At 35.4% G+C, this 21390-nt stretch overlaps 3 protein-coding genes across 4 annotated transcripts; 2 read left to right on the top strand and 1 right to left on the bottom strand.

Annotated features, from left to right (window-relative positions):
• The first annotated feature begins 692 nt into the window (after positions 1-692).
• Positions 693-3247, top strand: LOC109105092 (histidine triad nucleotide-binding protein 3-like). Its single transcript, XM_019118442.2, is given in 6 exon segments — positions 693-875; positions 1479-1549; positions 1551-1594; positions 1798-1867; positions 1976-2102; positions 2511-3247. Coding segments are annotated over 6 exon segments (480 nt in total). The 5' UTR covers positions 693-746; the 3' UTR covers positions 2550-3247.
• Positions 3248-3967: 720 nt separating this feature from the next.
• Positions 3968-5717, bottom strand: LOC109105610 (actin-binding Rho-activating protein-like). Its single transcript, XM_019118878.2, has 2 exons — positions 5623-5717; positions 3968-5045 (listed from the first exon to the last, which is right to left on the bottom strand). Exon 2 carries the CDS (start codon positions 4997-4999, stop codon positions 4526-4528), a length of 474 nt encoding a protein of 157 aa, XP_018974423.1. The 5' UTR covers positions 5000-5045; positions 5623-5717; the 3' UTR covers positions 3968-4525.
• Positions 5718-6042: 325 nt separating this feature from the next.
• Positions 6043-18639, top strand: LOC109091941 (tRNA (guanine(10)-N2)-methyltransferase homolog). 2 transcript variants are annotated; one of them, XM_042772967.1, is made up of 13 exons: positions 6043-6198; positions 6384-6449; positions 6528-6601; positions 7037-7118; positions 7212-7304; positions 7475-7609; positions 7788-7944; positions 9324-9404; positions 9531-9695; positions 9972-10044; positions 10698-10832; positions 15200-15320; positions 18396-18639. In XM_042772967.1, exons 1-13 carry the CDS (start codon positions 6121-6123, stop codon positions 18534-18536), a joined length of 1401 nt encoding a protein of 466 aa, XP_042628901.1. In that variant the 5' UTR covers positions 6043-6120; the 3' UTR covers positions 18537-18639. The 2 variants fall into 2 exon arrangements, with proteins under 2 accessions (XP_042628901.1, XP_042628902.1); XM_042772968.1 differs by lacking the exon at positions 6528-6601 and having other exon boundaries at positions 6135-6198; positions 18396-18637.
• The last annotated feature ends 2751 nt before the right edge of the window (positions 18640-21390 follow it).

The raw sequence follows: 21390 nt of genomic DNA on the forward strand, positions 1-21390 counted from the left end.
GGGAATTGAATACACACAGTAAAATGTAAAGCAGTGGTCCCCAACCCAGGGGTCACGACCCCCACTAAGAGTCAATGAAGATTAATGAGGAGTTTATTAACAGTTTGTGGGTTACAAGTAGGGATTAAATGGTCACCACTTTTGTGATAAACTGATAAAATTACCAACAGTTAGCATTGCAGTTTCATATTTTAACCGTATTTGATTACCATGACTTGAAAAACCCATGTCTAGTTAAGTTAGGACCAGACCAATCTCATGCACTTTAAAGATTTGTAATGTTAAAATAGGGGTCTCCTGAAATAAAATACAAAATGTGTTTTAACACATGCCTGTTGTTAAATCTTTCCTTTCTTGCAGCATACATTGGAAAATAGATGTATTTTGTATTTTATTTTTTCTTTACCATTGTTCGCTTTTGCTTTCTCACTGTCACTGTTCTCTTATTTGCTCTCTGGTTGTAAAACTGCTTTGCAACAATATTTATAATATAATAATTTGTTTAGTACAACGGTCGTATCCAATCATTTATTTTCGAGAACAACTTGTCTTAATATCATGCTTAATATTTTTGGAGCTTTATACATTAAAGAGCTGATATTTTAACAAGGGTTGTCTCACAAGGGGATCATCATACTTGGGATTTTTTGACTTTAATAACCCCTGACTGAGAGGACTTATATGTTGAAATTATGTGACGCTAGTGTTCGTGATGATGTAATTAGCGCCGACTTCCCGTTTTGAAGATGGCAGCCGCCATAAACACACCGACACCTGAGGTCGGGACAACGAATCAGACCGATGATGAGCATGACAAAAAATGTATTTTCTGTAAAATCGTGAAGGGAGAAATGGGAACTGAGCTTCTGCATGAGGTGAGTTTGCTGTCAGTGTTTTATTTAAGATATCATAATCTCATGCAGATGCCGAATGATGATGAAGCTAAAGATCACAACACAATACATGATTCAGGAAATCAGTAACAAAATACTTCCTTGCATTTTTTTTCCATTGCAAAATGTCATCAATCCGTCATCAAATGTCATTTTATCGAAGCTAAATTTTGCTTTTATAAAAAGGTAATGTAATATTTGTTCGTCAAAGCCAATCGTCATCATGAAGAAAGTAAGAAATAAAGAGTTATGTATTTTAACATATAATCATATTTGTGTTTTGTAAATTAATTTTAATTTATAATGTTTTACAATAGGAACAATAACTTAATTTATTAAGTCACATTAATCATTGCACAGTTTGCAATGTATTTAATCACATTTTAAAACATCAGAAGCAGTAAAAAAGTGCTGGCAAATTACGACAAAGTAGAAAAATAAAATAAAAAATATTAAATGAAGCACAGTCTAAAAGCACAAATGTAACAAATTAATTAAAATATATGTATATTAATGTTTTTAGTATTATTATTATTAATATTGTTGTTGTTATATTTGATATTAATTTAAAACACTGTTTTTCAGGATGAAACTGTGTCCTGTTTCAGAGATATACACCCTGGAGCTCCTCATCACTATCTGGTTGTACCAAGAAAACGTGGGCAATTGTAAATCTCTCGGCAAAGAGCATGTACCATTAGGTAAACACGCTGTGAGTTATTCGAGACTGGTGTAAATGTTTAGCCATTTCTGACAGTAGCTACTCTGGAGCCTTTCTACAGTAACCATCTGAAATAATGAGTCAGATTCAACGTGTACAAATAGTCAGACTTCCCATCCTAGTTACACATAGCATGCTTTACTAAGCAGTCATTTGTGCAAATTCTGTTTTTGTGGTTTTTAGTGGAGAAGTTGGTGGAAACCGGGAAAGAGATACTTCAGAAGAACAATGTGACTGATTTAAATGATGTTAGGTAATGGAAAACATCTGCCACTTCTATGAAAATTAAGTTTTTATTTATTGAGCATATAAAACAACATGAAATATGTTTTGACGTGTCGCATATCGATTGTCTTTCCAAGTTTGGGTTCCACTGGCCTCCATTCTGTTCTGTCACACATCTGCATCTCCATGTTCTCGCACCTGTCAGTCAGATGGGCTTCATGTCCCGCTTGGTCTACAGGTTAAACTCGTATTGGTTCATCACGGTAAGCAATCAAAAGAACCGACCAACAATAGAATCCACTATTCACTATAGTTGAGTTCACAACTAAATTACATCCACTAAAACTAATAATCACATTCCCTTGGAGCAAGTTATTGATGCAATAACAAACAAGATGTTTTCTGAGCATAGCAAGACGTCTGTTGAATGAGTCCCTTTGTCATGTAATTGGAACAAGCAAATTGTATTAAATTTTAAACAAGCTGCTACAGTGGCAGGAGAATGAAAACCTTTTTGTTTTTGACAGCTCAAATAGATCTTTGTGGAGAAATGTCGCAGTCTAACCAATTCTACTACTATAAAAATGTATATAAATCATAGGATTTTTGACTTACCTTTGCTTTGGAGTGTGCAAATGTATTGCTTACCCTTGTACATCTTCATTTTCCAGGCGGACCAGTTACTTCAAAGGCTGAACTCTATGAGCTAAATGTACAGGAAGTTAGAGGAACTCAAAATATGTTAATGTTTGAGATGCCCAGAGCAATGTTACTCATAATAGCAGTCCAAGTCAATTTGTTTGTGATGACAAAAGGTCACAGACATGTGCCTCAGGGTTGTAATACTCATAATACTATGTTTTCTGTTAGTTATATCGTCAGCCAGATGGTTTAATCAAATTTGAAGCTACAAAACTGCAGCTAATTTTCAATTGCTTTAGGGGAAAAAGCATGTCGACTAGTAATTTAAAATGTTGATAAATTTGACAGAATCATTAAACTTTTATAGAGAACAGTTGGGATTCTTCCAGTTTTACTAAAGTAATATGATTTTAAGGATACAGAGCTGTGACAAAAGACTTTTTAAATATGAATGAGCTAAAAATGGTAATTAATCTCAATAATTAGCTTTGGCCTTTAACCTCACACGAATCGGTCATATCTAGAGCTAAATGATTTTGATCAGAATATGGCAGTCTTTTTGTTATTCTGTACTGCAATGATGATTCAGGAACAGTTCTGTTTTTCTTCCTTCATATGACACTAAGTGAAAAGTTTTAACTCTGTTTTTGCCATGACATAGATTGTAATATATTGTGTCAGATGTATTAATTATTGAGTGATGTAAGGTCGTAATTGCACTGTATGATATGCATAAGCATGTAAAGAAAATAAATAATAACATGCATGTTTTGTCTGCTTTTTAATAGTTTTTGTGCTTCAAAAACAAATCACATGATCATCACTATAAATATTTTATATTAATTATATTTATAATAAATTCAAAACAACTCCATACAGAAAAGTTTACATGAACTTTCATTATGTGAAAACATTCCAAAAAAAAAAAAAAAAAAAAAATATATATATATATATATATATATATATATATATATATATATATATATATAATAAAACATTGTGTGCCTTAATACTATGCATCCAAGTGATGGCATATTAATGTGATAATGGTTTGAGAATATGGCTTGTCAACACTATAATGTTATTGTAGGTGTTCACTTAAAAGTGAATGCTTGATTTTATCACAGATCATTGTGCAGTGTTATCTAGAATGTAATTTGTAGGTTGCCCTGCTGAAAAAAAAAAAAAAACCTGCTTAAAGGAATAGTTCACCAAAAATTGAAAGTTTACTCACCCTCAGGCCATTAGCATTACATCACTTGCTCACCAGTGGAACCTCAGCAGTGAATGGGTGCCGTCAGAATGAAAGTCCAAAAAGCTGATAAAAACATCACAATGATCCACGAGAAATCAACATGACTCCAATCCATCAATTAACATCTTATGTAGTGAAAAGCTCATTCCGACGGCACCCATTCACTGCAAAGGATTCATTAGTGAGCAAGTGACATGATGCTACATTTCTCCAAATCAGTGAAGAAACAAACTCCTCTTCATCTTGGATGGCCTAGGGGTGAGTACATTTTCAGCAAATTTTCATTTTTAAAGGTGAACTATTTCTTTAAAACAATCTTAGCTGGTCTCTCAACTTGACCAGCTGAAGAATGCACAAAACACCAATAAAACCAGTAAACAGACCAGTCTAACCATGCTGGGAGACATTTTCAGGCTTTTTTTCCAGCAGAATCTTGTGAAAAATAGGCTTTGTTGCTCTGGTTTTTAGCAGCCTCTAACAGCAATGGTATGAGAGGGGCGGGGCTAGTTATTTGTTTGACGTACGACAGGCAAAATCGTTTTGAAATCCTGTTTAAAACTCATTATTTTTCCAATTCTGTTTGGTGGAGCAGAAATGACTCTCTTCACCTTAATAAAGTAACAGAATATACCAGTTTGCTACATTTAAATTACATTACACTTAGTTTAAATCTCAATAGAAATAGTTTATTTGGCCGAGAAACTGACTTCTAACCCATGTGCAAGTAAAATGGATGTCTTTAAAGCAATGTTGGACAGGCAGGCACAAGGTGTCCATCACTGCTGTAAATCACTCTAACAAGGTGATGAGCACTCCATCATCTCTCCCCTGCCACAGCATCTCTCCTTCAAAGTGCACCAGCCCTTGCTTGCGTGCTCGCAGCAGAACTCCCACTAGTTTATTAGAGATGGTGACATATCTTTCAAACAGCGTCCCGAACCGCACAGCCGGCCTGCCATCGTCTCCGCTCTCTCCGCTCTCCATAATGACCCGGCAGAGCTCTGTGACCTCTCTGCTGATGTGAGAGTGGGCGTCTTTTCCTCTCTGCTCTGTTCTGGACCCCTCTAAAGGCCTGCCGTAGCCCTCCTGTCCTCGTTGGACCTGTGGGGGAATCACCTTGCCGTTGCTGAAAGGATTGTGTTTCTGATACTCGCAGTGGTCGTTGGACCATTTCTGCCAGTTCTCTGTCAGACCTTTGACGGATACAGTACAGGTCTCTGCCCAGTCGTCACTGGTCTGCACAGGTGCGTCGTCTGTTTCCATGGTGACCTTTGGCTCACAGGACACCTCTAGTTTTCAGTATGCTTCACTGTTGGCACAACACAGGCTGCGAGTGAGAAGATTGCATTTCGTACAGCCTTTAAATAACTTAAAGCTTCAAGAAGTCTACAAGTAATACTGACCCGATGTAATCAATACTAATCTGGGCACTTAAGCTAAACTTTATCATATAGATATATTAATATATAAGAATTAAATAGTGATTGCAACTTTTTTATATATATATATATATATAGAAAGAACCACATAAGTGTACTAATTCATTTTACATTCTAGGACAAATATTCCAGGACAGAGTAGCTAATTATTGTTAACTAAATCTAAAACTATAAAAAAAAAAAAAAAAAAAAAAAACATTTTTGTTAATTGAAATAAAATAAAAAATATTAGATGAAAAACTAAACGAATTTTGACAAATAAATGAAATAAGTTTAAAATGAAGCACATACATAATTCCATATATGAAACTATGTACAGAACACAGTATAAGCCTATAGTAGAGACAATCTGACAGCTTAGTTTAACAATGTCATCAACTTTACAAAGATTTATTTGACATCGAAATGTATGCATCACACGTTTGGTGTACTGTAATAAAACCTTACCGCCTTTGTTTGGCTTCTTGAGGATGGTTGTCATGCTGTGGAAGTGGATACGATACAAGTTGAGCAGCAGATACTTTTCTGACCTCTGATGAGAGTGATTGACGTGTAAACCAACCAATGAGAACACGAGACACATGTGACTGTACCAGATGATGAACCAATGATAGGGAAGATTCTATCCTCTTATGAAGTTAATGAGCGTGTAGATACGATTCAAATATATCATCAGGTGACACTAAATCTTTTCCATTTTTAAAAAGAACTATATACATAAAGTCATAAGAAAAAAAATCACTTGGCTTTCACAAACATACAATTGTTTTGACCACAAAGACAATTTACTTAATTTTACTCATTGGTATGACTTACAGTAGTTAAAACAGTGTACGTCTAATCCTTTTACAAGACTTTTGCTTAGTACGTCCGGGGATGCCACATAGGAACTGTTGTCACGAGCACAATTTACTCATCGGATGATGTTGAATGTAGCACACAAACATGGCTCTCCACTGTGGTCGGGCGTGCAGACAATATTTACTTCATCTTGCACATGATAATGTCGATTTTAGATTACCGGTACAAACTGTAAACTTTCAGTTCACTCAGACCTTCGTGTCAGAATGCTAGAATTAAACTGTCAGAGTGTATTTTGGATTAGAGAGCTCATTACTCACAGTTCAATTTAGTATTGTATAGTTAATTATTTTAATTATCGGGTAAGTTAGATATTCATATATCACTCTTTGAATTATTGTTTACAGGAAATAAAAGCATTGCTGTCTCTAAGGAACCGTCCATTTGATACATCAGAAACATTCAACGAAAAGGTGATCCCAAATTGTTTTTCACATGACGTAAGATGATTATGTTATTTATTTTCTAACAACTCTAACTCTTTCCGCATATCTCCCTTTTGGCAACTAAATGGCTTATCGGAAGATGATATACGGAGTGTTATGTCCAGAACGGTTTGTGGAAAGTAGGTTGTAGTATTTTTTTTTACACTTAGATTACATGTATAATGCTAAGGATGACAAACGTATATACTAATCTAATTGCATTTACAAGGCGACATTTATTAACCGAAATCATGAATTACTTTGCATAATTATATGATTCTGTGACCCTTTGACCAATCAAGACTCTGCCTAAGTTAATATAGTAAATATAGTTAATGATTGGCTTAAGATCATGTGTGAATATTGCATGGGTGAAAACATGGATTACCAAAGATTAATGCATGTTAAAATATTGTTAAATAATGTTATATATTGCTCAATTTAAGTTTGTTAATTTACATTAACAAATGAAAGATCTTATTGTAAAGTCTTGATTAAACAAAACAAACAAACAAAAAAATCTGTCATAATTATTGAATTGCTATATTTATATCAATTTTAATATTGACTTCAAGGTCTGCTTTTGAACTTTGGGGTCATGGAACAACAACAGATGAGCTTAGGATGTCGTTGTTGGAGTATCCAGCAGAAAACATGGTTTGTTCATGTTCCCCCTCCTAATAAAGTAATTTAAAGTGATTTATAGAGAGCATCTCTGAATAAACTGTATGTTGTATTAATTCTTCACAGGCTCCGTATCTACAACAAAATTCTACTTATAAGATCAATGTCTACACTTTCAACAAAACTTTAGTGTTTAAGGACAGTATCGAAAAGATTGATGTAAGTATGTTGCTGTATTTTACATATATTCGTGCGTTTTGAATACCTGATTCTGTGGCATACAGTCCATAATTGGCGTTAATTTAGCAATAGCTTTAATTGCAATTTTGAATGTCTTCTGTTATGGACTGTGAATATCATGTGTGTAATAAAGTGCGTTTTTGCCACAGGCTCTAGACTTCTTGCCGTTTAAAGGGACAGTCAATCTAAAGGCTCCGGAACATATTTTCTGTTTGCTGGAGGATTATGGATCTGATCCTTATGAGATCCCAGAGGAGCCTTTCCATATGTATTTTGGCAGATGGGTGAGCTGCTTATAACGGTTCAGTACATTTCTTCCATAGTCTTTACAAGGCTTCATGTAGGAAAATTGTCTCAATTTGTAAAATGTTTGATTTGTGCCTTAGAAAGTAAACCTGAATGTCCTTGAAATATAAGGTAACATACTAAAATTTAATTTGAAACGGTTGGTTTTCTCTTCAGATTGCAGATGGACAGAGAGAATTAATTCGCTCTTACAGTGTGAAGAAGAGACATTTCATTGGGAACACTAGCATGGATGCTGGCCTCTCCTTTATCATGGCCAATCATGCCAAAGTAAAGGCTGATGATTTGGTTTATGATCCTTTTGTTGGAACAGGTGAGGAAATGTCTTTGTGCATAGAAGTCTTTGGAAAAACAGCCATTTATGTCTCTTGACATAAATTCAGATATTAATATCTGATTGGATGAGCCACATTTGAGGCTGTTATAAAAAAGCCATCATATACACTACTGTTAAAAAATTTGGAGTCGATAATATATTTAAATGTTTATTTTTTAAAGTCTCTTCTGCTCACCAAGGCTGCATTTATTTGTTCAAAATACAGTAATATTGTGAATATTATTCAAAATTAAAATACCTCTTTTCTTTTTTTATATTTTTCTATATATAATTTATTCCTGTGATGCAAAGCTGAATTTTCAGCAGACATGACTCCAGTCTTCAGTGTCACATGATTCTTCAGAATTCAGTCTAATATGATGATTTGGTGCTCAAGAAACATTTATTATTATTATTATCAATGCTGAAAACAGTTGTGCTGCTTAATATTTAGTGCATTTTAAGATTATTATTTTTTATTTTTTGATGAATATAAAGTTTTAAAAGAACATCATTTAATTGAAAACATTTTTAATAGTATTACATTTTATCAATTTACTTATATTTATTTGTGTTTATTAATTATTTGAACATTGTATTGGTGGTTCTTCGACAACTTGTATTAAAAAGTCAGTTATATAAAAAGTAATTAGGCAAAGTCAGTGTATAAGTTTCTCATCTAACACGTCTATGATGTCAGATAAATTTCTTCTGCAAATTAATTCATTTAGTCTTGCAGAATGTGTTCGTTTGGCATGTTGTTAATCAGAACAGTTTAGACGCTTCATTTTGGGCCAAACTGAAGCAGGTGTTTGTGTTTTTTTCTCGTTCTGAGTGAAATCACATCTGACAGCTTGTCTGGGTGATTGAAGATATGTGCCATCATCTTCTGTTTCTTATTTGTGTCTAACACGAACCAGGAGCAGATCTCTATCTCATTTTTTTTTGGTGATGGCTCACAGAAATTCTCACTTTTCAATCTCAGTTGGCCCACTTTTCCTCTTCCTTTTGACTTTCAAAAGTATAACTTTCGAGTGTCATCAGTCAAATGAAGAATTGCTGGCTTTCGAAACAGCATGGGGCTGCATTTCTCACTCAGTGTCTTTCCCAAAGCGAGGCTTATTGTGTGTTTGTAGCGTGCCGTGATGTTGCCAGGGCTTTATCATAAGTCTGTTGTCACCACATGCACGGAGATCTGCAGGCCAGATGTGCTTATGTAGTTGAACGCTCTCTGGTTGCCTGGAAACACTTATAGGCCATACTTTTAAAATGTCAAGCAGGTATAAAGATCTACACTCAGATATATTCCAGATATTACTTGTATTATTTTCTTAAACTCTGTGATGAGCATTTTCTTACTCTGTTTTGATTTTCAGGTAGTCTTCTGGTAGCATGTTCGCGCTTTGGGGCTTATGTATGTGGAACAGACATTGATTATAACACTATCCATGGAGTAGGTATGTGTGGTTTTTTTTAAGCATTTAAGTCATTTTCTCATTCACTCCTTCAGTTTTTCACACAACGAAGGTTTAGTCATACTTTTGTAGTAGGTGCCCACCTGTGAGCATTTAAAACTGTTGCAGGAAAAGCCAGCAGGAAGAATCAGAAATGGAGAGGACCGGATGAGAACATCCGAGCAAACCTGCGGCAGTATGGGACTGAGAGTCTGTATGTGGACGTCATGGTGTCTGATGCTTCCAAAACTGTTTGGAGAAAAACTGCACAGTTTGATGCCATTGTTACAGACCGTATGTTCCTAGAAACGTAAGGTCTTTGAATGTGAAGGGTGTATGATTTATTTTTATGTTAAAATACTATAGTATACCTGATTAGACCAGCTAAAAAACAGCTACCATGTTCCAAAACACCAGTTGGATTTTCAGTTGCATGGGAATTGTTCAGTTACATTAAGTGGTGCATAAATTACACACTTCACCTTTAAAGCCACCTTATTTATTTATTTATTTTTCGTCAGTATTAACTGATGTTTTGTAGCTTCAAATGTTTTCTTTTCCCTTTTGCAGCTCCATATGGTATTCGTGAATCCACAAGAAGAACGGGATCTCATAAAGATATCATCAAACCTCCTGAAGACTTGTAAGCCTATCACTTTTATTCACCTGCATTTTTAATGGGTCCACTTGAAACACTCCTTAGATATGAGCCAGTCATCCTTTGCCTCACGTCTAACACAACAAGTGGTACAAGACTATACAGTTACACTAGCATTCAGAGGCTTTTTAAAATGAAGTCTCTCATGCTCACCAAGCATGCATTTTTTGATCAATAATACAGTAAATAGTAGTAGTATTGAGAAATAATTCAGCAAGGACACATTAAATCAAAAGTGACAGTAAAGACATTTATAATGTAACATAAGATTTATATTTCAAATAAATGGTTGTTCTATTCATAAAGGAAACATGGGAGAAAATTGTATCAGTTTTAAAAATAAATAAATAATTGAGTAGCACAAATGTTTTCAGTATCGATAATAAAAATTATAATTGTTTCTTGAGCACCAAATCAACATATCAGGGGAGCAAAATACCCAATTTTAAATTGATATGTTCGTAAGATTTTGATTAATTTGTGATTGGTGAATGAGACATTGTTTGGCACATCCAAATTTCTCTTGATTTCGTAATTTCTTCTCCATTGGAACAACTTCAGGGCAAGTAAATGATGACAGACTATCCCTTCTGAGTTTCTGAGTTGATTATATTTTCTTGTTTCATATCCCATTGCAGCTCTGGAGAGAGTCACATACCTGTTTCAATGGCTTACCACCTGAGTGATATCTTTGCCGACCTCTTGAATTTTGCAGCCCACCACTTGGTTTTAGGTGGACGTCTCATCTATTGGCTTCCAATCTACAGACCAGAGTAAGTACATCTAATCAGACTGCCACAGTTTTGATAAGTAGACTGAAATATAGCACCCCCCTTTTTTTTATAATTACACTATGTCATCTAAGTTGGTATTGTTGCTTTATATATGATCAGACACTTTCACTTAACATTTTATGAAAATCATGCTCAAATGGAGTTAACCAGGTTTTTTACCATTGAATGGCGGAGGTATGTTTTTGTCCGTCATTAGAACGGCCACACCTGAGGCAGTATGTGCATCGCATTACGTTTTCATCAACTTACAGGTTATACAGTTTATTGTATCTATATGGGAGCTCAGATTTTCTTGTTGTTTAATACATTTGGCCAAAATCTCATGATATAAGAGATGAACTGCTATGCACAGGATATTTAAAATGTACAAAAGTATATTGGCTGCTACTAGACAGCAAATGCAAACTCCTTTTCCCCATTTCAAACACACAAAAACATTAGCCTTTATGGAAATATTGTTTCTTGAGTAAAGAAAATGCTGTACTTATTCAAACATCAGTTATTTATTTACCCTTGCATTGCAAACAAGCAGAGATCCATATCCAGATGGAGGTGGGGTGGAGTAATTACAAGGTTTCGCTGACAATTTGCTGATCCAATGGAGTTATGAGGTTTAGTCACAAGCTCTTTTGAATGCTTTTTATTGGTTAAATATTTGTAAAACCCACAAACAGACATAAGGATGACCAATAGCACTGTTTTAAAACAATGATAATGAAATATAATAGAGATAGGAAGTTATGATAATTTTCCAAAGCACAACTGAACACCTGTCATGGCACACTAATGTGCCGCGGCTCAGTGGTTGGGAAACACTGCTTTAGCACATGTGTACTGAATCAGTCACTAGGGGTCTATCTTGTACATTCCTATGTCAATAGATAGGAGCTCAAAGCATATCAGTATCTGAAGCCCCTTGTTGAGGTGGTAGATGTTAAACCTGCTCAAGCTTGTTGAACTGCGGTCAGCCCAGCAGAGTAGCAGGTGTGAAGCTGTGGGGTATTTCCCACTGACCACAAACAGCAGTGTCCACAGATCTTGCTACCCTCTGATTATAGGGCCCGGGAAGAGCTGGGACTCAAAGGAGGGGCCCGCCGCTTGATCTTCACCTTTACCTCACCTTCGTCTCACTTATAGGCAGATTTTCCATCATATAGTTACGGGATTCACTCCCTCAAGATTGCTGATGCCAACAATAATGAATTTAGCTTGCTTTGCCTATTTAATACAGTGAAGTGCTTTCAAAGTAGGGCTGTGCAGATGCAGTCATATCACAGTTCTCATTATTTTTTATTTTTGTGTTCATTTATATAATATCCTTCAGATTAATTAATGTGATCAATATCCAGCTTTATTTCACAATATTAACTAAATAAAGTGGAAGTGAAAGCGCATGACCTGTATTGTACACTACTTTTAACTTTTATTCAGTAAGTACAATATGAAATTAATTGATCAAAAGTGACAGTGAAGTTCTATTTCAAATAAATGCTGATATTGTATGATCGATTCATCAAGAATTGTGAATTTTAAAAATTTATTACGGTTTCCATAAAAAATATTAAGCAGCACAACTGTTTTCAGCATTGATAATAATAAGAACTGTTTTTTTGAGCAGCAAATCAGCATATTAGAATGATTTCTAAAGGATCATGTGACACTGAAGACTGGAGAAATGATGCTGAAAATTCACTTTTGCAATCACATTAATAAATTACATTTTAAAATATATTAAAATAGCAAAAATTTGTTTTAAATTTGTAATATTATTTCACAATAGTACTGTTTTTACTGTATTTTTGATCCAGTAAATGCAGCCTTGGTGAGCAGAAGAGCCTTCTTGCAAAAAACATAAAACAATTAAAAAATATCTTTATCACTACGTGCAGCAGAGAGTCAGAACCAAACTACACAGAACTGAACTCCAGTATACCCGGCCGACGGGTCAGAAGTGTATCTGGTGAATGTGTTGGGGTCTGCAGACAGGAAGGATTTAACTACGAAACCATTAACGCTATCAGTGACATCACCACAAGGAGGCGCTGGCGTCAGGAGCTTTATGACTGCATCTTCAGAGCCGGTGTTAATATAGCAACACTTGTGTTTATAAACTTTGGTGTCAAAGGAGCAGATGACTGCTGCTGGAATCTGGGGCTTCGATGCAGATTACCCTTCTAACAGTTAGAAGTGGATACAGTCCTCTGTGTCCAATTCATCCAATTCATCTTGAGGAGAAATTTCATAATCATGCCCCAGACCAAATTAAAACACATCCTCCATAGTAAACATTGAGATTTCTTGATTTCTGGTGATGCAACGGGTCACCTGTTACAAGCAAAACTAATAAGGTTATAAGGTGTGACCATGGTGATCTAGACATCAACATGATGGTGAAAAGTAAGTCTTTTCATTCAGTAGGTAAATCTTTGACCTTTATATGTTAATTGCTTTGTTACCACTGCGTATTATTGCAAATAGAAGAATAATCTGTTTTACGGGATGTGGACGTCATGAAGTGAAGGCAGAGATGAGTGTAAGCCACATGGGATGTAAGTCAGTCATTAGTACCCCATAATGCACTAGTCTGTTCTGACTCATTGCCCTATATTCAGAAATGTGATTCTGTCATGTGATTTCTGTGGATGGGGCTCTTCAGAGGCCCCTTTCCTGGAAAACTGACATTTGTTAGACATTTCTCCAAGGTGACAGGAGTAGCTCCGTGTAAACAGTGTGATGGAGAATATGTATGGTTCATATGCCTCCTTGTTTTGCTTTGTCGGGTCCATTGAAAAGAGGGCACATAATTTATGATTTGTTTGAAACGCAGCTAACTGCGTGTGCGCAATGGTTTTTGGATCAGTGGCTTTGTGTGGATGAGGTTCAGCTAGAGCTATCAGCCCTTGAACCGATTTTCTCATTGATTTCAGGCGCTAGCCATATTTGCGTAATCGTCTGAAAAATGAAGGGAGTCGGTTCGTGCGAACGCGTCTGTCAGCACGTGAATGTTAACAGCCCACCAGCTCAACTCCCTGCTGAGTTAATGTCCCTACTTAACGTCTTCACTGCCTCTGGGAACAACGAATAGTTCGGATGTTCTCAGTGGTCCTGGTTAGATGGGTTCTTTTGGTTGTGGCAGGGCTTCAGATTGAGATTTTAAATGCAAAAAAAAAAACAAATAAGCGTCAACAATCTAGTTACTATCTGTGAAATGTGTGTTTTCAGAAGTTATTTTGTTAAATCGGTCTTCAGAGCATGATGTATTAAATCAATGCAACAACAAACAGCGAAAGCTGTGTAGTCCAATTCGAAGAGAAAGGACTTTTATGAGCCGATTATTTTTAATGAGTCAGCCAGAAGAATTCTAGACACTTGCTGTGTCCCAATCCGCATAAAATCCATTTTAAATAGTATATTTGAAATTAGAATTAGCTTGTCCTAAATCTTAGTATGTTCAATTGAGTGTCCTTAAGGTATCCGGATAGTCTTTCTAGGTGGTAATTCAAAGTGCAGATACATGTACACAAACCATTGCGGTTTTAAGGAGGGTTTGGTTCAGAACTATAAACACAAATAAAAATAGTAGGCAAAAATTGTGATGCAGCAAATGCTTTGAATTTGCTTGTGAGTTAGCAGTTTGTGTCAGTTTTTCTTTTTTTTTATTTCTATCATCTTTGAAATGAACCAGCAATTGTTGTGATGCATACTTTATTTTTGAGACAATATTGTTGTGGTTTAGCATATGAGGTCTAATTATAGGGTTCACTCAGCTGTAAAAAAAAAAAAAAAAGGTATTTAATTATTATTTCAGCAATCGAAAAAAAAAATCTATTATTTGTCGATTAAAAATCATTTAGATGTTCTTAATATTCCATTTTAAGAATTATGTATTTTTAGCTAGCTTCATGTTGAATTTATTAACTTGTACAAGTGTTAAAAGTAACATTTAGTGAGAAGTTTTGTCTGTAACCCAACAAATGTGGTCAAACATTTCCTGTTATATTTGCATTGTCATCTTTTCCGTAGTGAACACAAAGATATAGTAATTGCTACAGCAAGACGTCAAATGGTTTCCTTTTAATGATCGACTACATTCATGCATCGCTTCTGTTGTTGTTTTGGTGTCTCTCTTGTTGCCTGGGGAATAATTGGCAGGCAGTCTACGAAAAATGTCAGTTTAATCTATCACACTTTTTCCATTGCTATGCAGTGCATGTGACACACACAAGTGAGCAATGGCACAATTTCAGCAACAACAGCTGATAGTTGTGACATCCCCTACCACTATCAAGGTGTTCCGTTCGGTGAGCGTGCAGCTGGCTGATCTAAAACTGTACTGTGGTCTGCAGGTACTGTGAGGAGATGGTGCCTCTTCACCCTTGTTTGACTCTCATCAGCAACTGCGAACAAACTCTGTCCAGCCACACGTCACGGAGACTCATCACCATGGAGAAGACCAAGGAGCCTGAGGTAGAATATGTGAGGGTTTTTTGGGTGGAGACCCCTTGGTCTAAAGATGAGATTGATAAATGCAAACTGTCCTGAATATGTTTTATACGGTTAAGTCTTTTATTGCACCAATCTGAAAATAATCCTGCCATCTGGCTGTGATTGACTCTGTGTTTTTACGCCGATTTAATGACTTAATCACACATTGTATGGAAAACAATCCATCTTTGGATTTGACAACCGCTTCACTTTAAAACCCCAAATTGTTCCCATAAATGCTTCCCTGAAACACACTCACGAATATTTATCCAGACTGGCGTGCATCTCCTCTGACTTATGCTCCAAACCTGGAACACATACTGTATGTTACCTACATATGTCATGTCCTTGTCTTCCTCCTAAAGCTTGCTTCAAACCCAAAAGATGACAAATGACTATCAAATCAGTCTCTTCTGTAAAAACTGGCTCATTTCCCAAAGCTCAAGTAGCTCTGATGTGATCTTGGCATTATGGAGATTATGGAGATCTCTGCAAAACTTCTCCTCGTGTCCAGCAGTAGCTAGAAAAAATCTTCTGAATAGTGTCCGCCGCTCGTTGTTTATGGATGTTTATCCTAATGTCCTTGATTGGCTCTGTAAGACTGTTCTACAATGCTCTTCACATGAATTATAATATTAGGTTTAGAGTTCTGTTGCTTTTGTTTGAGAACAGAAGGAACATGTCTTGTTGCATTATGGGATAAATATTACCCAGTGTAGCTTATTTTTAGAACAGAAAGCAGGACATTTAGGAGCTTAGCAGATCTAGCATTAGTCCAGGGCTGTCAAACAACTCAAGAGTCAAGATGAGGCCCTGTTTCTGCCTTGTCTCTTTCTCTCTGTTTCCATCTCTCTCTCTCTCTCTCTCTCTCTCTCTCTCTCTCTCTCTCTCTCTGTTGTTTCTCCTTACATTTCACATTTTGGCACATAGAATCTGTGTGTCCTCATGTCCCGTGCTGAAGTGCCTACACCAAAGATCTGGTTTTCTTCATTGGGTAAATCTTACAAAGAAATGTCCGGGTCACAAACCAAAATTACTGAATTATATTTAGCAAATATATAAATATAATTCAAATATATATATAAAAAAAAAAAAAAAACTTGTGCACTGTAACTTTCTTTTTCTGACAGTTATTTACATTATTGTTAATGCTACATGAAGTTAATGCTATCTGGACACAATAATATTTTTTTTAATTTAATGAATTTATTGGATTAATATTTAAAATCTAACTTTCAATAATTACATATTGAAGTGGTTTAAATTGTTCTAAATATGTGTGCGTGTGTATTATTTTAATTTTACTATTAAATTTCATATAATACTATTTAAGTATATATTTAATATATAATATTTTGTATACTATTTTAATATTTATTTTTCTGGATTCTTTAATGACTGGAATGTTCAAAATAAGAGCATTTATTTGAAATCTTTTTATGAAAATATAAATGTCTGTATTTGCATTAGTCACAAAAGATTATTTTTTCATACAGTATACAGTGGGTTACTGAGAATCGAGAGGGTTGAGGATAAATGTGTATAAATGTCATGGAAAATAATGCAAAAGAAATATTTTTTTATAGTTTCAAAATAGCTGTAATTTTCTTCATGCACAGATGTAGGTCCTTTGTTGTTGTTGTTTTGATTTTGGAGTGAAATATGACTTGGACTTTTCATGAGATTCACTGTGCTTTCCATCTTCATTTGTTCATCCTGTCATTCTAATTGACATTACAGCCCACTTAAGCCGCCACAGACACTAGGGTCTGTTCCTGAGGCTTGTGTGGTCTGTGTTGCGTAAGTTGCCTTGTAAACTAAGGGCCCGGCGTGTATGACCTGAACTGAGTCCTTGCTGACTGGCAGAAGGGAGTGTGTTGTAGAAGGTGCCGTTGATGGTTTGCAGGCCCAGAGCTGGAGTCATCACTTTCAGCTCACAGTCTTTCTGCCACCTCGTTAGCCTGCGGTGCAGTGTGCTTCCCTCCTGCCCTCCTCCAGCAGGTCCTGCTTATGATCCTGGCCTCCACCCTGAGCAGGAAAATCTGAGGAACTTAACACTCTGCTGTCTGTCATTAGGCACTTGACTGTGAGCTTGTGAAGGGAAGACATAAAAGTGTGTTGGACGTTTAAACCTGTTTCTGCCATTTAAACTGATAAAAATGTAAAAGGACATTGCCCACTACTTGTTTTGCATTACATGGTATTTTAGAACACTACCTGTCAAAAGTTCGGAATAATTAAGATTTGTTCATGTTTTTGAAATAAATCTGTTATGCTCACCAAGGCTGCATTTATTTAATCAAAAATACAATATTGTGAAAAATGATTTACAATAACCATTTTCTATTTTAATATATTTTAAAATCTAAATTATTCCTGTGATGGCAAAGCTGAATGTTCAGTAGCCATTACTCCAGTCTTCAGTGCCACATGATCCTTCAGAAATCATGCTGATTTGATGCTCAGTTGTTATCAGTTATTTACAGTTTCTGCTTAATATTTTTGTGGAAACGATGATGCATTTTTTCAGCATTCTTCACAAGTTCAATAAACAGCATTTATTTGAAAAAGAAATCTGTTGTAATTACAAATGTCTTTACTGTCACTTTTGATCAATTTAATGCATCTTTGCTGAATAAAATCTGTATATTAGAATGATTTCTGAAGGATCATGTGACACTGAAGACTGGAGTAATGACACTGAAAATTCACTTTTGCCACCACAGGAATAGATAAAAATTTTAATTATAATAAATAAAGTACTAAATGCAGCCATGGTGGGGATAATTGTTTTATTTATTTTTTTTAATTATTAATTATTCCAAACCATATGACTTTCTTCGAGAAAATAGACAATAAGAAAATAACCAGCTCCACTTGATTCTATAGGCTGCTACTATTAAAAACCAATCAAGTCTAGAACCAATTTGCATTTTAATACTGACTGTTGTTCATAACTTCTAAACCGAAAAATCCAACTCCCCATCGTTAAAGAATTTCTTAAATCTTGCACTCCTGATTTTCTTTATTTAAGCTGTTTAATATGCTTTCTTGCAGGAGTCAGACGGACTAGCGCACCTTGCTGACCCTCGCTTCACCCCGTACCACGGTCACAACTCTTTCAGAGAGAAATACTTCTGTGGTCTCACCAAGAAGAATGGAAAGGACAGCAAAGCCACCCCAGGAAATAAAGATTAAAGCATGAAAAGAATGTTTAAGTTCTGTTTTTATGTAGATAATCATTTTTTTCTATATATATATATATATAGCATCACTGTTTTTTTTAATGTTTTTTTTTTTTCAATAAAAACCCTTGTTTTATCAGTCGTCTCCACTTCTTTTTATCTGTCTCCTCTCTAAAGCGAGGCCTACAGACGCGATTGAATTTATTGCAGCATTAGCAATATGGGTTCAAGATAAATTGGTGACTGGGATTAGCGTAATACTTGTTTCTCTGAGTGCTTGCAAAGTAGAAAGATGTAGGTGTGTAATGTAATGTGCCTACTGGACATTTGCAGTGGAAGATGGAGCGCTGGGCCTTCTATTTAAACTCCCTTAAGAGTTTATACCAGGTCAGGTAAACATCTGACTAATGAATCTGTCTTAGACTTAAACTCACCTCAAAGAGAGCCGTCTAGTTCAACATAAATAAGATCTCCTAAGAAAATAAGGAGAGATCTTAGAGGGATTTGGGCAGAGATTTAACATGTGATGTCATAAATTGGTAGATGTATGCATTTCTAGTAGGACAGACCTAATTTTTGCATTCTTAAATCCTCAGGCGAATCCCAAACATTGTAAAACTGAGTTTTTGTTTTCAAGTGCAATTCCTATTTCTGGTTTTTCGGTTTCTTTTCCCATTCAGGCAAAGTTTAGAGTAAGCAGAAATGAAACGGATCATTGTTCATCTCCCGCAAGCAGATCCTTTAATTCCTCAACTCTCTTCTGTAGAGGATTGATGAAGTGAAAAGCCACAGAACTCTCTGTGCAGCATTTAACTGTTCCAGGCTGAAACCCACTTCTAATTACAAGATGAGCTCACATTTTTTTCTTTTTACATGAAAGGGAAATTAATGAAAAATAGACTGCAAAAAGTTCTGCACAAGCTAACAAATCAATTAGTGGATAAGTTGTGTTAAAGGGATAGTTCACCTAAAAATGAGCATTTTGCCGTCATTTACTCGCCCTCAAGGTGATCAAAACCTGTATGAATTTCTATCTTTTAAACACAAAAGAAGATATTTTGAAGAATGTTGGTAACCAAACAGTTGACGGTAGCCATTGACTTCCATAGAATTTTTTTCCATACCATGGGTTAATAACAACTGTTTGGTTGCCAACATTCTTAACATATCTTCTCAACGTTCTCAACATATCTTATAAAACATTTTTTTTGAGTGAACTTCCCTTCAATGTCAGATGAGATCTTATAATATTCCCCAGCGTTCATAGTTGAATGATATTGGAATTCTATTTATTTATGTTAAAGAAATATATAGACCATTAAATTTGAAAGGACAGTCCTTTCCTCACAATTTCAGGCTAGAAAGAAAATTGGTTAGTATTAATTAGTAGAGAACTCTCTCTTTTTTTATTTATGTTATTGCTTATATAAGCATTGAAAATCTTATTGACCCCAAACTTTGAATGGCATTGATATTTAGAAGTTTGTTTTAAAGAATACTTAAAAGTAGTATTTCTGAAAACATGCCATTGTTATTTTTAGATACAATTTGGGGGAACATCCCAAATGTGAGTATTCAGATTGTATAGAATTTTTATATATATATGTCCTAATTAAATGATTGAAACACAAAAAGTACACATGGGATAAATAATGAGTGCAATGAGTGCTTTAATGTAATTTATCCTGGTGTGATTGTTCTGCCAGGGCTAGATGTTTTCAGTTAGAAGTGCTTAAACATATCTAAATTGACTCTGATACCCAACATTTCCCTTTTGTTTTCAACTGAGCTGGGCAGCTTAAATGGGGTGCTCACAAACACCCAATAAAACTAATAACCTTCAAAAACAATAACCACATGTGCTCTCACTAGCTCAGAGTCTTAAGAGAAGCTTTGAGACAGTTTTATTAGGTTCATATGGCAGCAAAACAAATATGCTGCTCTTTCACACCAACGCACCAAAAACTGTATAGGAAAAAGAGGAACAAAGACCAAATAACATTCAACAATTCTTCATAGTTAGCTTTTAGCTTTTGTGTGTTCAGATGGTTTACATGTGCTTACATCATTTTGTTTTGTTTTGTTTTGTTTTGTGTGGTGTCTGAATCAACCTACATAATAGAAAGTGAATGTCATTGTTGTGTGCTTATTTTATGTCATTTGTGTTGTTTCAGGTTCCTTGTGATGATCTACTTGAGTTAAAAGCTCCACATCACCTCCGTCACCCATTCATCTTCTCCGGCCTACACAAGCAAACCCTTCAGAGAAACAGATGAGCAGTCTAAGCTTGCTGTGTTTCATTAATTTCTCTGTGGAACTCAGCCATTTTGTGGTTCCCAAATGTTTACTCACAAACTAGGGTGTTAGGAGTCTGTTATTCTAGCTTTATGATTCTGTACGTTCTCAGCTTTGTCTTGTTAAGCTGTGTTGGATTCTGCAACCCCTTTTTCACTTTTGCAATACAACATTTCATACTAACACAGAATGTTCTACAGGAAGTATGAGGCAAGTTTTAAAGGAACAGTTTACACAAAAATTAAAATCTACTCAACCTCAGACCATCAAAGAGATTGTTTGAGAAATTTAGCATTACATAATTTGCTCACCAATGGATCCTCTGCAGCGAATGGGTGCCATCAGAATGAAAGTTCAAACAGACAATAAAAACATAACAACAACACACAATCAATACAAATGTATGAAGCAAAAAAGTTAATGTTGTGTGAAAAACTGAATCTCTGTAAGAAACAAATTCATCAAGACATTTAAACTTTAAACAGTTGCTTCTGGCTAAAATATGAGCCGTCTTTCCTCATTTTTGGCCTCAATGTGGCATTGCTCATGAATATTATTTTGGCTATGGTGTG

Source organism: Cyprinus carpio, chromosome A16, assembly GCF_018340385.1.
Source record: "Cyprinus carpio isolate SPL01 chromosome A16, ASM1834038v1, whole genome shotgun sequence".
Taxonomy (NCBI): Eukaryota; Metazoa; Chordata; class Actinopteri; order Cypriniformes; family Cyprinidae; genus Cyprinus; species Cyprinus carpio.

Bases quoted from the DNA above. Each gene is read 5' to 3' on its own strand.
- LOC109105610 (XM_019118878.2), bottom strand. From the start codon at position 4,999: ATGGAAACAGACGACGCACCTGTGCAGACCAGTGACGACTGGGCAGAG.
- LOC109091941 (XM_042772967.1), top strand. From the start codon at position 6,121: ATGGCTCTCCACTGTGGTCGGGCGTGCAGACAATATTTACTTCATCTT. The intron at 6,450-6,527 runs GTGATCCCAAAT...TCTTTCCGCATA, and splicing joins CAGAAACATTCAACGAAAAG to TCTCCCTTTTGGCAACTAAA. The intron at 6,602-7,036 runs GTAGGTTGTAGT...ATTGACTTCAAG, and splicing joins TCCAGAACGGTTTGTGGAAA to GTCTGCTTTTGAACTTTGGG.